Source organism: Theropithecus gelada, chromosome 10 (genome assembly GCF_003255815.1).
Source record: "Theropithecus gelada isolate Dixy chromosome 10, Tgel_1.0, whole genome shotgun sequence".
Taxonomy (NCBI): Eukaryota; Metazoa; Chordata; class Mammalia; order Primates; family Cercopithecidae; genus Theropithecus; species Theropithecus gelada.
In genome coordinates, this window is record NC_037678.1 from 69886241 (window position 1) to 69903929 (window position 17689).

At 48.0% G+C, this 17689-nt stretch overlaps 1 protein-coding gene across 6 annotated transcripts in view; it reads right to left on the reverse strand.

Moving 5' to 3' along the window:
- Positions 1 to 17689, reverse strand: part of DNMT3B (DNA methyltransferase 3 beta) — a 48333-nt gene that overhangs the window by 11493 nt on the left and 19151 nt on the right. For 3 of the 6 annotated variants that reach the window (XM_025398945.1, XM_025398943.1, XM_025398942.1), the window contains exons 3-13: positions 16913 to 16974; positions 13345 to 13446; positions 11416 to 11541; positions 10377 to 10598; positions 9327 to 9485; positions 6158 to 6265; positions 5093 to 5237; positions 2335 to 2460; positions 2165 to 2209; positions 994 to 1073; positions 567 to 679 (exon numbers count right to left, since the gene is read on the reverse strand). In XM_025398945.1, the coding sequence (XP_025254730.1) occupies positions 567 to 679; positions 994 to 1073; positions 2165 to 2209; positions 2335 to 2460; positions 5093 to 5237; positions 6158 to 6265; positions 9327 to 9485; positions 10377 to 10598; positions 11416 to 11541; positions 13345 to 13446; positions 16913 to 16974 (1288 nt within the window). Of the gene's footprint in view, positions 1 to 566; positions 680 to 993; positions 1074 to 2164; positions 2210 to 2334; positions 2461 to 4256; positions 4317 to 5092; positions 5238 to 6157; positions 6266 to 9326; positions 9486 to 10376; positions 10599 to 11415; positions 11542 to 13344; positions 13447 to 16912; positions 16975 to 17689 lie in introns of all 6 variants that reach the window. The other 3 variants (XM_025398944.1, XM_025398946.1, XM_025398947.1) reach the window with 3 other exon arrangements.

Sequence of the window (17689 nt, forward strand, 5' to 3'; positions counted from 1 at the left end):
TGGTCAACATGGTAAAACCCTGTTTCTACTAAAAACACAAAAATTACCTGGGCGTGGTGTTGCACACTTAAAATTCCAGCTACTTGGGAGGCTGAGGCATGAGAATTGCTTGTACCCTGGAGGCAGAGGTTGCAGTGAGCCAAGATTGTGCCACTGCACTCCAGCCTGGGTGACAGAGCAAGACTCCACCACAAAAAAAAAAAAAGAAGAACAACTAGCTGGGTGTGGTGGCATGTGCCTATAATCAAGCTGCTCAGGAGGCTGAGGTGGGAGGACTGCTTGAGCACAGGAATTGGAGGCTGCAGTGAACTATGATCACATCACTGTACACCCAGGGCGAGACCCTGTCTCAAAAAAAAGAGCCCTTTCCTACACACGAGCTCTACCCCAATTAAGCTACAACCACGGCCACCACAAAACATAAACCCTGTATGCTGCTTCCAGGGCAAATTAGCTCCCTCTTCCCATGCCTAGGATTCCATTCAACAGGCAGCTGTCTGCAGACTGCAGGAACCTAGGAGCCTTGGGGGCCCACCCACATCCTGCCCACAGGGCCCAGTGCTCACCGGCAGCAGCTCGTGTTGCTACAAAGCAGCAGCTCTCGGCCCTCGCAGCACACGGTGCAGTAAGACTGATAGCCATCGTCGTCATACATGTAAAACAGCTCAAGGAAGCGATCCTGGCAGCCAGAGAGAAACACCAGTGAAATCAGAGACCAGAGAAGGCCAGGCCCTGCCAGCTTGCTGGTGGAGGCCCTACGATACAGCCGCAGAACACACTGCTGGTGGCTTGGTGTCCTTTAAAAGGACAACTGGCTGTGACCTGTGTGCCTCTGGCCTCTACGACAGCTCTCCCCCATCCCGCCCCAGAGGCAGAGTGCAAGGCAGCTAGGATGACTGGGCTTCACTGAGGCTCCACACAGGTGCTGCTCGGAAGGACAGGGGAGCTGGAGGAGGCGAGGGCAGGAAGGTCCGGAGCAGCAGGAGGACTTACCCGGCATGTCTGACAGAGGCCCCCCTCAAACAGAGGGTGGAAGGACACGGGGTTTTTCCTGCCACAAGACAAACAGCCGTCTGTAAGAAAAACAGGGTTGGGGCTTGTGGCAATTGAGGCCCTGACACCAGTTGCTGAAGCCTGGGTCTCTCAGTTCCTAAGATTTTCCTCCAGGCCAGCTGCTTGCCAAGGACTCTTCGTGCCTCAGGCCATGCCTCACAGCTTCTACCTTTCAGCAATGCTTCCAGGTGGCATCCCTACTTCACAGATGGGGAACATCAAGATGGGCAAGGGGCTGCCCCAGGAGGATGATGTCAGGCAGAACGCTGAGCAGAGGGACCTCTCTGGTGTGACAATCCTTGAGAAGCTTTAATTACTGGGACATCGAGGATTTTGTGGTGACTCCAATTGGCTTGTTGTCTCATGATAGGACTTGCCCACGCCCACACCCTAAAAACAGCAAATGGCTGTAATCTCAGAATCCGGGTCCTTTAACCAGTAGACAACCCTGCCTTCCCTTCATATCACCAGATCAGCAAGGAGTTGCATCCCTGGCTGGGTAGATAGGACCTTTATAAAACCCATGACCAAGCATCGCTACCTAGCCAGATGGGTGAGTGAGTCTTGGGGAATAGGATTTCTAAATCGAAGCTCTTCCCCGGGTTCTCTGGGCCAGGGATGTGGTGTTTTCCTATTCAACACGGAGTAACTGGGGGTTAAGGGAGCAAGGGAGACTTCATCCTCACACATTCTGTATTCCATGAGGTATATTCTGGCCAGAGTATCCAATCCAGTGGCAATCCCCAGCCAGGACAAGCAGACTATTTAACCTGACAGTAGGCAAGTGAGTAAAAGCTAGTTAGTTGCCGTTCTTTGGGAAGTTCATGATACCACTAACCTTGGTTTTAGGTTATGGTTCTCCTGGCCAAAATGGCCTGGCTTCCCTTCTTCCTCACCATACCCTTCCTGTCCCTTTCTCTTAAGGGGCACAAGTGGGCAATTCATTCCATAAACTAGCAACTAAGATGCAGGGACTAGAAATAGGCCTTGGCCTGAGGTCAAGGAACAGAGCTCTGGGTTAAACCCTGACAGGGCGGATGAGCCAGGACAAGGAAGGTATAGAGCCCTAGCCAGGGTGTGAAGGGGATGACTGGGAGGGAGAGAGCATTACCTTCCAGGCTGCTCTTGTTGTTGGCAACATCTGAAGCCATTTGTTCTATTGAGAAAAGAATAAGAAGGCATGGGATGAGGTCAGGGAGCCGGGTACGGATCAATTCCTGGTCTGCAGCATCCTCCTCCCATCTGCCCCATGATCCCAGGTAGCGGGTCCCCAACAATCACCTCGGCTCTGATCTTCATCCCCTCGGTCTTTGCCGTTGTTATAGCAATTTGTCTTGAGGCGCTTGGGTGCGGGGCAGTAGTCAGAGGTGGCTGAGTCGTCAGCTGTGCGTCTTCGAGTCTTGTTCTCTGTGAAAGGTAATTAGACTGCAGCCGTGGCTTGGTAGGAGGGTCCAGAGAGAATGTGGGCCCAGGACAAGACCATGCTATGCCTGGGTACCAGCTGCAATTGGGGCATGACAGGGGGTCCACACTGAATGTATATGGCCCCTTGATGGGCAACTCACAACAGGAGCTCATTCAAAACCCCTTGCACCCAGGATTCTTAACACATGCTTACAAGGTTTTAAATGGCCACAACTAGGAGGTAAAGATGACTCAGCTCAGAGAGCAAAGCTCAATTCAAAGCTAAAAGCCTGACACAGCTATGTCTGTGATATCTGACATGCTGGGCAGTAGGCATGGGGGTGGCTACTGAGAACTTGAAACTGGTGAGGAAATGAATTCTGTATTTAATGTTAATTAAAACACTGACAAACAAGTCAACTAGGACTAGCCTAGACCTATGAGTCTACTTTCTCAAATGCGTGTTTTATGAATTTAGTTAATGTGTTTAAACATCTACATCTGTATTTAGTTATCAATCTGTATATACTTAATACGGATCAAGTATTTTCATTGCAAATTTAGCATCAAAATTGAGATCTGTAAAATATGTACTATGTAAAATATATAAAATAAGTGAAAATTTGAAAACAGCACTATAAATGTAGACTATCTCAGTTTTTATAATAGCTGAATATTGAAATGTTAACATTTTGGAAATTTAGTGCTAAAAATATCATGATTTGTATTAATTTTACTTGTTCCTTTCTTGTTGCCCAGGCTGGAGTGCAATGGTGTAGATCTTGGCTCACTGCAACCTCCGCCTCCTGGGTTCAAGCAATTCTCCTGCCTCAGCCTCTTACAGGCATGCAGCACTACATCTGGCTAATTTTTGTATATTAATAGAGATAGGGTTTTGCCATGTTGGCCAGGCTGGTGAACTCCCGACCTCAAGGGATCTGCCTGCCTCAGCCTCCCAAAGTGCTGGAATTACAGGCATGAGCCACTGCACCAGCCTCCTTTTTTCTTTCTTTCTTTCTTTTTTTTTTTTTCTTTTTTGAGACAGGTTCTCAGTGTGTCACCCAGGCTGGAATGCACTGGCATGATCTTAGCAAACTGCAGCCTCGACCTCCTGGGCTCAAGTGATCTTCCCACCCCAGCCTCCACAGGCACACACTATCTCACACAGCTAATTTTGTATTTCTTGTAGAAACAGGGTTTCACCATGTTGCCCAGGCTGGTCTTGGAACTCCTGAGCTCAAGCAATCTGCCCACCTCAGCGTCCCAAAATGCTGGGAAATCCAAGAGATGGTTATTTGCATCCCAAAGTGCTGGGATTACAGGCATGAGGCACCAAGCCCAGTACCTCTTAATTTTCAGTGAGGCTACTAGAAAAAATTTTAATTACATAATATGGCTCCCATTCTATAAATGAGATTTTGTAAAACCCATTTGTCTTTCTATACGGAAAATCTTAATGAACGTGGTTAAATTTGACTCTGACCCTAGGAAAGAAAATTGTACAGCCATTAAAAATCGTAAGGACCCTTTCGTGACAAAATGACAGACAGTGCTTACAGTATTAATATTAATAAAGGGGAAAGCAGGAATCCAACTAGTGTTCAGAAAAATCTGGAAGGATGTGCAACCCAATATTAACCCGGAGGGTATTTGTGAGGGTGGGATGTGAAGGGAGAGTGGGGAGTTCAGATAGACTCTTCAAGAAATTTGATTCTTTTCCAGTGACCATTTTATATGCAAAGAAATCAGAAGAAAGTGCATAGAAAACAGGGAACAGTCAAAAGACGGGAAGGAAATACCGTATTTCCTTGATTCTAATTTCCTACTGCCTGCACGACGCACCTTCGACTTATTAACCACTTTTGAGGCGGAAACAAAACAAAACAGAAAAAACATTACATTAAATGTATGGACTGTTTTCTTTTTTGAGACAAGGTCTTGCTCTGTCGCCCAGGCTTGAATGCAGTGGTGCGATCTCGGTGCACTGCAACCTCTGCCTCCTGGACTCAAGACAATTCTCCCACCTCAGCCTCCCGGGTAGCTGTGACCACAGGCACATGCCAGCACACCAGGCTAATTTTTCTATTTTTCACCATGTTGTCCTGGCTGGTCTCGATCTACTCGCCTCAAGCGATCTGCCCGCCTCAGCCTCCCAAAGTGCTGGGATTACAGGCGTGAGCCACTATGCCTGGCCTTTAAATGTATAGATTGTAAGACAAGTCCTGGATTTCTAGAAACCAGAGTTATCTTATAATGGGAGAAATATGGTACTGGTCAAAATGTTAGCAGGTGGCATATGGTTCTTCTTTAACACTTTCCAATTTTCTCGAATGAGCATAGCTTAACTATTTTTTTCCTTTAATAAAAAAGGTGCTAGTCAACACTGCATCCTGACTTCAAGGCAGATGTCAGATTCAACACAAATTATATGCACATGACCATCAGCAAGAAAGTGGCCAGGGAAGCCAGATAGGGCTGACACAGCCTTCGTATGCCTGCAATTTTTCCAACATTCAGAGTTGAGCCCAGCTGCTAGAAAGCTGGGTGGGCGTGGGGCAGCAGGGGTGGCTGACTCTCCCAAGAAGTGGTCCCACCAGCAGAGGCAGCAGGTGCTGCCATGGGGACTCATTCCCACCTGGTTGCGTGTTGTTGGGTTTGAGGCCCTCGATCCCAGTGGGCTTGAAGCCCCCGTGGGCCCACTCCAACATGGGCTTCAGCTGGTCCTCCAATGAGTCTCCAGGGCTGCTGGGGAAGGTCTTGCCAGCTCGCACCCTAGCTTTCTGCAAAGGCAGAGTCTGTGATGAATGGCGGGTGGGGAGGGGGTGCTCGCCAGGCCACACCCAGGGAGTCCCCCAGCCAGGGCCTACATTCCCCTTCACACTAGGCCCTTTCATAGCCAGACAGCTGTCCTGGGCTGCGGTATGTGTCAGAGGAAGGAGGGGCCTGTGCAGGGAGAGGCCTCAGAAGGGGGGTTGTGGTTAAATCTTTTCATGCAGGCACCAAATAGGATCTCTTCCCCCTAGAGAATGTGAGTGGTCACCTCCCTCTCAAAAGGCAGATAGATCAGAATTAACTCTACCACCAAGATACAGAAGCCCCAGTCAGCACTACCTCATCTCCTCTGTATCTTATATAAGAAAGCACTAAATTTCTTGTTTCATCTCCCTAAAGATGGGGACGTTAACTTGTGTCCAACATGAAGGACCATGAGGATTTCAGTGTCTAATGAAGCCTTTGGCAATGAGAAGAGGCTGGCTCTTAAATGCTGAACAAAGGTGGGCAAAAAAAATTAACGTGAAGGGAGAAACAGGGTGTAATGGTTCGTAGGGGATAAGATGGCCCACAGATAGAAGGCAGCCGGCCTCCACTGCCGTCTTGCCGCGAACTCCACCCCTCATAAGGTGGCTCTGAGGTCTCTAGAAAAGCACATTCACTGATATGAATATTGCACCCCTAACTGCCCGTGCTCTTTCCTTCTGATTCAGTTAGTGGTCCCAATAAGTGGCAGCTGGGATGTCTCAGATTCCTTTGTTGGATGGCCCAATCCGGTGGCCATCATGTTATGTTGGCATTTACCTCCTCCCTGGCCAACCTGTCCCCTCCAAACCACCCTTGGCAACACTGAGCTAGGTTTCCGTGGGTCTCTCTTCCTTCATCCCTGCTCTCAGGGCCTAGCCCTCATTCCCTCATCCCATGTTACCTCCAGAGCATGGTACATGGCTTTTCGATAGGAGACGAGCTTATTGAAGGTGGCCAAATTAAAGTGCTGGCTGAACAGCCCCAGTGCCACCAGTTTGTCTGCAGAGACCTAAAAGAGAAAGACATCATCAACATCCACCTACAGGTGTGTCCCAGGTGCCATGTCTATCACAATGTTGTCCACCAGATGCAGAAGATTTTCATACACTTTAACCAAGAACCCATTCCGGGGGATCAAGTCCACAGATATCCATTTAAAAGGAAGGAAAGGAAAAAGCAGAAAACTAGAAATGACAGAGTCTCAACACACAGATACCCAGAAACTTGTTAGTTATGATACTCCCACTGTGGAAAAGGAGGATACTCTGAATGCAGGCAATGAGGCGAACCCTGTGTTTGTATACATTTTACAAGCAAGTGTCCCTGGTGTGGAACCCTGAGGCTCAGTCCTAATATTCTCTGTGGATGCTCCGGCATCAGGGGTTTGTACATATTCCTTCTTTCCTAAGCATGGTAATTGTTTACTCTTTACTCTTTTATTAAAATGAGTTCAAAAGCCGGGCGCAGTGGCTCAAGCCTGTAATCCCAGCACTTTGGGAGGCCGAGATGGGCGGATCACGAGGTCAGGAGATGGAGACCATCCTGGCTAATACGGTGAAACTCCGTCTCTACTAAAAAAAAAAAAAAAATACAAAAAACTAGCCAGGCGAGGTGGCGGGCGCCTGTAGTCCCAGCTACTTAGGAGGCTGAGGCAGGAGAATGGTGTAAACCCGGGAGGCATAGCTTGCGTGAGCTGAGATCCGGCCACTGCACTCCAGCCGGGGCGACAGAGCGAGACTCCGTCTCAAAAAAAATAAAAAAAATAAAAAAAATAAAATGAGTTCACCTAATGAATGTGTTTAGAAAACAGTGCTTGACACAGTTAGCACCTTTCACTTATTGTGATTATTTAACTTTAGTTCTTGTGATTTAATCCATATTCCACAAGTCTCCTGATGTACCAAGTCCCCAGACCAAGCATGAAATGACTGAGTTGCCAGTGAGAGAGAAAATGGCTATTCAGGGATGCTAATCAGAACTGAAAGGCCAGACGTAGTGGCTCAGGCCTATATTCCCAGCACTCTGGGAGTGGGAGTTGGAAGGACCGCTTGAGCCCAGGAGTTCAACTAGCCTGGACAACAGAGCAAGACCCCATCTTTACAAAAAATTTTAAGAACCAAACACAGTGGTGTGCACCTGCAGTCTCAGCTGCTCTAAGGAAGGATTGCTTGAGCCCAGGTGACTGAGGCTGCAATGAGCCATGACAGTGCCACTGCACTGCAGCCTGAGTGACAGTGAGGACCTCATGTCTTAAAAAAAAAAGAACTGAAAGACACAGGGAATGTTCTATTCTCCACAGAGAGTTCTCACACTCATGCAAACCTCCATTTTATGTGGGCGTGTGACCACCACCGGGGAGAAAATACCGGGGGGCTCTGGTAGGGGTAAAAAAAAACCGCTCCAACACAAGTGCTGGTTCCAGCGCCCAATGGCTCCCATGCAACCCAAACAGCACACACATGCTGAGCAGGCACTCGCCCAGGCCAGAGCCAGGTCCCATATTGTCATCTCATCCCCTAATGCTGACAGCCCCACACTGCATTGTATTAGCCTCAGACTCTGTCTTGCAAAGTGCGTTTTATGTCTCAATGGGGCAAAGCAATTGCAAACAATCCATCTTCCTTCACTTGACAGAAGTTACTGCTCTCCCATCCCTGGAAGTAGCTGCCTCACTGCCAGCATGGGCCCAGGACTTGTCCTTCTGCTCCCTCTGCTGGTCACAGCAGCCAACTGCATGCAGAGTCTCTTCTACAAGGGAGACTCCAGACCCAATATATTATTGTAACCCTTGGGAAACTTGAATTCACTCATGGCAAATGGCCCCTGGTAGCTCAATTTGTGGGAAAAACAGAATCTCTGCTTGAGGCTATACATGCACTCTGATGAACAGAATCACAATATGTATTACATATGCAGTTGCAGTCCTCATATAAATGTCATGTTGAAAAAAATCACAATATTCACGTGGTAAATAGTGGCATTTGCCTTATGTCTGGGAGAGGATTAAGGTACAGTCCTTCCTTCAATCCTGCCTGGCTTGCTGGTGCTGCAACTCCAACTTGCCCAATGACCTTAGGCACCTAACTTAGCCTCTCTCAGGGCTCTGAGGGTGGGACAAATATTTACTTCTAAGAGACCATCACAGGAAAGTTCTGTCTGATTAAAATCTTTGTTGAGGCCAGGCGTGGTGGCTTCCGCCTGTAATCCCAGCACAGGAGGCTGAGGCGGATGGATCATCTGAGGTCAGGAGTTGGAGACCACCCTGGCCAACATGGTGAAACCCAGTCTCTACTAAAAATGTAAATATTAGCAGGGCATGGTGGCGGGTGCCTGTAACCCCAGCTACTCAGGAGGCTGAGGCAGGAGAATCGTTTGAACCTGGGAGGCGGAGGTTGCAATGAGCCAAGATCACACCACTGCACTCCAGCCTGGGCAACAGAGCAAGACTCCATCCCCCCAAAAAAAAAAAAAATCTTTGTTGAAAGAGTGTAAAAATCAAAACAGCCTAGTTATGCCCAACATAGCTCTTCCCCAGATAAATTTAATTACCAAGAAAGATTTTAAATGGCTAATATCAATCATGAAGAGACTCTGAAATAACCAATTCTACTAAAAACCCTTTTCATAACTGACACCAGGTAACTGCAGGCCACCTAAGGATGCCTTTCTCTCCCCATGGCTAAATGACAAGAGGCCATGGCCATGCTTCTGGTCTCTTCCAGGCTTCTCCACTGAACACTTTCGGGTACCTGCTCACATGGCCACTCCTGGCCCCTCAGAGTCCACACTGGTGGTTCTGCCCCCAAAAGATAAATGTAAGAAATAACATAAAATCAACTGCCCATGGATCCAGAACTTTCTAGCACCTTTGTCCCCTGTATAAGTAGACAATAAGACACTAAAAATCTGCTGTAGCTGGTTAACACAGGAAGTTTTGTCCTTCCTCCCAGACAGTGTGAAGACATAGGCTCGTGCATCTGCAGAAGGCAATCCCAGGCCTTTGTCTTCAAAGGAAGGAAGGAAGGCACAGCCTCAGGCCTGCAAAGCCCCTTGCCCTTCCCCAGACTCACCTCGGAAAACTTGCCATCGCCAAACCACTGGACCCACCGCATGCCAGACATAGCCTGTCGCTTAGAGGTGGCCTTCCAAGACACCACCATGGCAGGCCACCAGGAGAAGCCCTTGATCTTTCCCCACACGAGGTCCCCTATTCCAAACTCCTTCCCATCCTGGAATAAAAGCCACATGAAGAAATCCCAGTGAGGAGAGGCCATCCTGTCCACTCCACTGTCCCTGAGGGCAACAAAAAGCTTGCCATAAAATACAAGATGTAGCCAGACACTGTGGCTCATGCCTGTAATTCTCAGTACTTTGGGAGACCGAGGCGGGAGGATCGCTTGAGGCCAGGAGTTGGAGACTAGCCCAGGCAACATAGCAAGACTCCATTTCCACAAAAGAATTTATAAAGTAACTGGGCTTTGTGGTGCATGCCTACAGTCCTAGCTACTAAGGAGGCTGAGACAGGAGGATCGCTTGAGGCCAGGAGTTTGAGAGTAGCCTGGGCCCCATAGTGAGATCCCTTCTATACAAAGTAAAATGTAGGAATGGACATAGAAAAAAGGGATCCTAACACATAAATACATACATGTGTAAGTAGTCTTCATGTAGCAATGCTTGAATAAAAGCATAAACAACCTCAATTGGTTAATTAAGCTATGATCCAGACCACTGGATTTATTATACAGACATGAACCTCAGGCAACTGTAGTTCTTAATAGAAGAAAAAGGTATAATATGTACAATATATACAGTATGTACAATCTGATGAACAGAATCACAATATGTATTACGCATGCAGTTGCAGTCCTTATATAAATGTCATGTTGAGAAAAATCACAGTATTCACGTGGTAAATACTGGCATTTGACTTATGTCTGGGAGAGGATTAAGGTAAAGAAAGGACTGTGGTGCATATGGAAGATATTCAGAATTCAAACATGTCAATTATTACAATTACAAAAATTCTAACAACTATTGTCACTCTATGTTACCAACAGTAGCAGGTAACTGGTTTTTCCCCATGTTCAGTCACCCTGGGCAGGAGCCCCTCTCGGCCATACCTGATACTCTGAACTGTCTCCATCTCCACTGTCTGCCTCCACCTGCGGGGACTCCATGCCCTCCTGCTGGCTGTCCTGGGCTAGGCGGGCATAGGGGGTACTGCTGCTCTGGGGCGTCACACGTGTGTCCTCTGTGTCATCTGTGAGGTCGATGGTAAGGTAAGAGCTGGCAGGGGACGGCCATGGCGTTCCTGCCGATGCTGTTGCCCGCCGTCTCAGGGACTGTGGACAGAAGGACACATAGTTTGGGCCACAGTAAAGGATGCTGGGGACCAACGGCACCCCCATATGCCTCCTAGGCAAAAAGAAAGAGGAAAGACCGAAGTTAAAGAGAACAGAGACCGCTGAAGAAACTTTTCCAGGAACATGTATCCCTTAAGAGGTGGGAGAAGGTCATTATAACTGTCCCAGCGACAGAGACAGAAAGACACGAAGGCACAAATGATGGGTAATGACGAGGGACTCTTAGAGCCAAGCTCGGAGCAGGTCACTGGCTTCTTTGAGCGTTTACTGTGCATGTGACTATTCTTACAATGAGAGTGAAGTGTTGCCATACCCCCTAGGGTTGCCTCAAGACAGGTGAAGACATTAGGGAGAAGACAGTCCTGGAAGTCAGTGGTTTCTACCTTGTTTCCAAGTTAGAGAAAGAATCAAGTCAACAGGGAAAACTTCCATTCCCAACAGAGGGTCATCTGAGATCAGATCAGGAGAGAAGCCAACAGGCTTACAGGAAGCTTACCCAGGAAAGAAAAGAAAAAGCAAGAACCTGAAAAGCAGTGTGAAAAAAGGACACAGATTATCCACCAGTCACAGACAGTAGTGCAGTGAGTGAGGTCAGTGCATCTGAGATCAGACCAGGAGAGAAGCCAACAGGCTTACGGGAAGCTTACCCAGGAGAGAAAAGAAAAAGCAAGAACCTGAAAAGCAGTGCAAAAAAAGGACACAGATTATCCACCAGCCACAGACAGTAGTGCAGTGAGTGAGGCATATCTCCCAGTTAGAGACTGGGGGCAGGGGTCTGGGCATCTGGGGAACCAACCCTGGTAGCCGGGAACTCCACGGGAGACTCGTCCACATGGTTGCGGCCCTGCCGGCCTCGGGTGGAACGTGGGGAAGGCCTGTGCCTCTCCCGGCTGGAGACACTGTTGTTATTTCGAGTTCGGACCTGGAAGCAAGAGAGGACATGCACTGGGCCTTAGGTGACTGGAGGCCTGGGGTCTGGCGGGGCCAGGAGGATTAGGCCTTGAGGTGGCCAAGGAGACCTGGTAGCCAGCTTCAGGACAACTGGAAATGAAAAGGTGATAAGGAGGGACTCTGGACTGAGTCCAGCCAGAATTCCCCAGTTCTTAGAATAGAGGTGGTAGGGTGGCCAGCTAGGCTGCCTGACAATTCCCAGCAGGTCCTGCTCTGCCTGTCACAGCAGACAGACTTGGCCACCTGAAATGGCACCTGCCAATTGGGATTGAAAAATAAAAATCTGGCCAAGCGCAGTGGCTCATGCCTGTAATCCCAGCACTTTGGGAGGCCAAGGCGGGCAGATCACTTGAGGTCAGAAATTGGAGATCATCCTGGATAAAATGGTGAAACCCCATCTCTACTAAAAATACAAAAATTAGCCAGGCGTGGTTGTGAGTGCCTGTAGTCACAGTTACTCAGGAGGCTGAGGCAGGAGAATCACTTGGACCAGGGAGGTGGAGGCTGCAGTGAGCTGATATCACATCACTGCACTCCAGCCTGGGTAATAGTGAGACTGCAGCTCAAAAAAAGAAAAAAAAGAAAAAAACAGAAAGAAAGAAACATTCATGTTCACTCTAAAACTTTTATGTCAAAGAAGCTTAAAGCCAATTACTGGGTTCAGGAAGGCACCAGATCATCAAGATGGAAGAGAATTCCTTAGGCACTATGTTCATTGTCAAAAATGGCATGAATTTGGTTGTTGTAGAACCTGTGTTCAAATTCTGCATAGAAGAGTTGATGTTTAATCTCGAGTTAGTTGCTGGAATCTTCTCTCATCTCCACAAAGGGGATGATACAGCCCATATCCTGGGAAGGAAGACTGTAACCCACACCTGGGATAGTAACTGTCAGTCTGGTCTCTAAAGGGTTAGGTGACCATAAGCAATAACTGCCTTCCCATTGCCAGACCTCAAAACTTTGAGCCACAAAATCCACCCACAAAAGTGGTGGACTCCCTAGGTCATTAGCAGCTGAGCTGTCCACCCTGCAAACTCTTATCACTCTTGGGCACCTCCAAGAGTGTCACAAGAAAGAACTTAAAAACCACCTGAAAGAAATGGCACATACTGAAAACCTTCTGGCTGGGCACAGTGGCTCATGCTCGAAATCTCAGCACTTTGGGAGGCCAAGGTGGGTGGATCACCTGAAGTCAAGAGTTCGAGACCAGCCTGGTCAACATGGTGAAACTTCATCTCTACTAAAAATAGAAAAATCAGCCAGGCATGGTGGTAGGTGCCTGTAATCCCAGCTACTTGGGAGACTGAGGCAGGAGAATCGCTTGAACCCAGGAGGCAGAGGTTGCAGTGAGCTAAGATCACGCCATCTCACTCCAGCCTGAGCAACAGAGCGAGACTCTATCTTAAAACAGTCCCAGAGCCTTGCCTATATTTTCTAGTTTCTTTTTTTTTTTTTCCCCTCAGCTCACTGCAAGCTCCGCCTCCCAGTTTCCTGGGACTATACAGGCGCCTGCCACCATGCTCGACTGATTTTTTATGTTTTTAGTAGAGCCAGGATGGTCTTGATCTTCTGACCTCGTGATCCGCCCGCCTTGGCCTCCCAAAGTGCTGGGATTACAGGCATGAGCCACCACGCCTGGCTATATTTTCTAGTTTCAAAACATTTGGTTGCCACTTTCTCTCTTAAAAGCTCCCTTAAGGAGATGGAAGACACTTTTGTTATGCTATGCCAACTGGTGGCTACGAGAGCTTTGGCTCAGGGTGTGACTACTTACAGCTGGGCTTTCTGACCGAGTCCTGGTTTCCCGGAAGAGCTTTGGCATCACTGGGGTGTCAGAGCCATCCCCATCTTCCCCATCGCCATCGCCTGTCAAGTCCTGTATAAGGAAACACGATGAACATGAAGAAGGCCCCAGAGTATCAGCAAGTCAAAGAAACAAGGCAACTGCAATATGCAAGACTGACCGCCTGTGTCTCACAGGGAGACCGGGTCACTTATCACAACACACCACATATGGGTGCAGACACAGGCCAACCACGAGAGATGCCCCGGAAGCAATGCCATGAAACCTGCACCATGCCATCAAGGCTTCCTCGTGCAGGTCTCACACCTCACACCAAAACCCAACATAAGCCAAACACAAACGCTGAAGCAGTGAGCAGCTAGGTCTGGCTGGAGTGCTAAGTACTTGCCTTCCCTCACCAACTATGTGGCTTTGAGTCCATTTCTCTCATTTTAAAATTGGAATAACAGTACTTCCCTCACAGCACAACAAGGTTACATCAAGATTCAAATAATATGCCAAGTGTGGTGGCTCATACCTGTAATCCCAACACTTTGGGAGGCTGGGGCAGACTGAGGTCACCTGAGGTCAGAAGTTTGAGACCAGTCTGGCCAAGATGGTGAAACCCCGTCTCTACTAAGAACACAAAAATTAGGCCGGGCGTATAATCCCAGCACTTTGGGAGGCCGAGACGGGTGGATCACCTGAGGTCAGGAGTTCAAGACCAGCCTGGACAATATAGCGAAACCCTGTCTCCACTAAAGACACAAAAATTAGCAGGGCATGGTGGCGTGTGCCTGTAATTCCAGCTACTCATACTACTCATACTCAGGAGGCTGAGGCAGGAGAATCGCTTAAACCTGGGAGGTGGAGGTTGCAGCTGCACTCCAGTGAGACTCTGTCTCAAAACAAAACAAAACAAACTGTCTCAAAACAAAACAAAACAAACAAACAAAAAGAAATGTGTGGCCAAGAGATTTCCCTACTGTTACTGGTAACTAGCTATCAGAAACAAAACAGCAGTGCTGAGCCTCTGATCCTGCAGCTGCCCTAACTCCTCCCAGGGCTTGGATTCCTCACCTTCTCAGTCCCCTCAGTAGGTTGGCCACCACTGAGAATGGAAGCTGAGGGTGAGTTTTCATTGCTTAGGACTTTTTTGACTGACACTGGCTCTGAGCAAAACCAATCCAACTGACAAACTCTACTACGAATAATTAGGAAACAGACGGTGTCAGTAAAGGAAGGAACACAAAACATGATGGGAAAGATCCAATCTTGGAAAAGCAAATGAAGTAGAAAGCTTGATAATGTAGCAAGTCTTAAAAGATATAATTGTTTGAAATTCATTAAAATAAGCTTAGAGAGGTTTTTTTCCAGCTTGTAAAAAAATTCCTAGAGCCCACATAATCCTGACATCAAAACTACAGATAGATTTAAAGAAATAAAATCGGCCAGGTGCGGTGGCTCACGCTTGTAATCCCAGCACTTTGGGAGGTAGGGACAGGTGGATCACTTGAGGCCAGGAGTTCGAGACCAACCTGGTCAACATGGTGAAACCCCGTCTCTACTAAAAATAGAAAAAAATTGGCTGGGTATGGTGGTACACTGCCTGTAGTCCCAGCTACTCAGGAGCCTGAGGCAGGGGAATCCCTTGAGCCTGGGAGGCGGGAGGTTGCAGTGAGCAGAGATCATGCCACTGCACTCCAGCCCAGGCAACAGACTGGAGTGCAACAAAAATAAATGAATAAAAAAAAAATCCTATACCCATTTCATTCATGAATACATGAATAAAATCAACTTCAAAATGCACCATGACCAAGTTGGACTCATTCCAGGAATAAAAAGACAGTTTGCTGGCCGGGCGCGGTGGCTCAAGCCTGTAATCCCAGCACTTTGGGAGGCCGAGACGGGCGGATCATGAGGTCAGGAGATCGAGACCATCCTGACTAACACGGTGAAACCCCGTCTCTACTAAAAAATACAAAAAATTAGCCAGGTGAGGTGGCAGGCGCCTGTAGTCCCAGCTACTTGGGAGGCTGAGGCAGGAGAATGGCGTGAACCTGGGAGGCGGAGCTTGCAGTGAGCTGAGATCCGGCCACTGCACTCCAGCCTGGGCGACAGAGCGAGATTCCATCTCAAAAAAAAAAAAAAAGACCGTTTGCTATACAGTAGTCTCCCCTTATCCAGGGAGGATACATTCAAGACCCCCCATGGCTGCCTGACACCTTGGAACATGGAACCCTATATGTGCTGTGTTTTTGTCTATATCTACATACCTAGGATAAAGTTTAATTTATAAATTAGGCACAGATTAACAACTAATAATAAAATAGAGCAATTACAATATACTGTTAATAAAAGCCATACGAATGTGGTTTCTCTCTCGTACTCTATTCAGGGTTTATCTGTCCTTCCACGGTTTATGACCTGGTGTCTTCCTCCTCTGCACTTTTATGAATGTAGGTTATATCAGACATCATCTTCTGGAGGAGTCTGGTTTCACTGCAGTTTTGGATGGTTTCCTTTCTCAATCAACTTCAACTCTTCTGAAAATGTAGCAGCAGCTTTTTCATTGGCAAATGCAGCCTCTCCAGTCATTTTTATAGTTTTCAGTAGAGACCTATTCTTGAATCTATGTAACCATCCCTTACTTGAAGTAAATGGTTTGGTGTCAGGAGATGCCTTGCTATCTATCAGCTCAATGCTTCCTGGCACAAAGCACTGCTGTCAATCAGAACACATTTCTGTTCATGTCTTCCACCTACAAACTTAATGCCTTTCCCATCTTAGCTACACACTTATCACACAACATGGCTCTAACTTTTGCAGTTTGAGGTGCAACAGTAAAACTAGCATGAATTTATCTTTCCTTCTTCATCATTTCACGGCTGGAAGATTTGTTCTTACCACGATCTAACAACTTCAGCATATGACGTCTTTCCTTATTGAGAACTTTCACTTTTTCACTGAAAGGAAACACTTCGTGGCTTCTCTTTGGCATAACTGAATTGCCAGCATCATCACTCCTGCACTTTGGGGCCGTTATTAAGTAAAACAAGCATTACTTGAACACAAGCACTGTGATACTGCCACTGATCTGATCACGGAGATGGCTACTAGTGACTAACGGGCAGGTAGCACCTAAGCATCATGATGTTGGACAAAGACAGGACTGATCCTAGGCAGGACAGAGCAGGACGGTGCGAGATTCCATCATGCTACCAGAATGGCACTCAATTTAAAATGTATAAATTGCTTATTTCTGGGATTTACCATTTAATATTTTCCATTTAATACTTTCCGACGGCAGCTGACTGCAAGCAACTGAAATCGTGGAAAGCAAAATGACAAATAAGAGGGGACTACCATATGAGAGATTTCTCAATGTAACTGATAGTCCAGATTGAAAAAATAATGCCAAATATATGCAGAAAGCATCTAGCTCGACAACCCTCCATGCATTTGCAGATGCCAGTTTTTATGGGCCTCAGGTTGCCCATGTGATGAAAGCCAAAGACAACGTGCCTGAGCCCTGAAAAAGGGAGAGCGGAGACCATACCTGCGTGTAGCTTAGCAGACTGGACACCTCCCTCTTGGAGAGTCGCGAGCTTGATCTTCGGCCTGTAAAGGAAACAGCCAGGAGTCTGTTTTGAGGGGGCAGGCACCAGCCTAGGGAACGGCCTTGCTGATACGGGCTGCTCTCCGTGGCGTGGCCTGGGATCTCCCCTACACTATTGTCAGCCACAGGGGTTTGCTCTCAGTCCCTCGGTATCGTTCATCTTCTCCACTGATTTTATTCCTAAGACAACAGAGCCCTGGGCCAGGCACATGACAGGACCCAAAACAACACTGAAGTTACCAAGAAGGGGAGCCCTCCGATTCCTTCCAGCAGGGTGCTGCCCATCCAGGGACCACTAACTACATTTCCAGGAACAATTCACTGCCTGCCGTGTCAGCCGCTTCTCAAGTGCTCCCATGTCGAGTGTGGCTATTGTGGGGAACAATGCAGAAATAGAACCCTTTCACGCTCGCAGGAAGTTCCATGGGATGGCACAGCTGAGAGGACAATGCAGGGCTTTCCAGCCCAGCTGCGACGGGATCCCAAGTGAGCTGGCTGGAGCTGCTCAGGGCAGGGTGGAAAGGAAGCACACTCCAGACCTCCCCTCCCAACCCCAGCCCAGCTCTGAGTGGCGAGAGGGTCCCACTGCAGAAGAGCTCTCCGAGGGCCCATGCTGTCATGACTGGCGGAGAACAGGGAACCATCAACCCTGTGTCACGCTCAGAGTCCCAGTTGAGATGAGAGTCTCAAAGGGGAGGCCAAGGGCTGCGGGCAGGC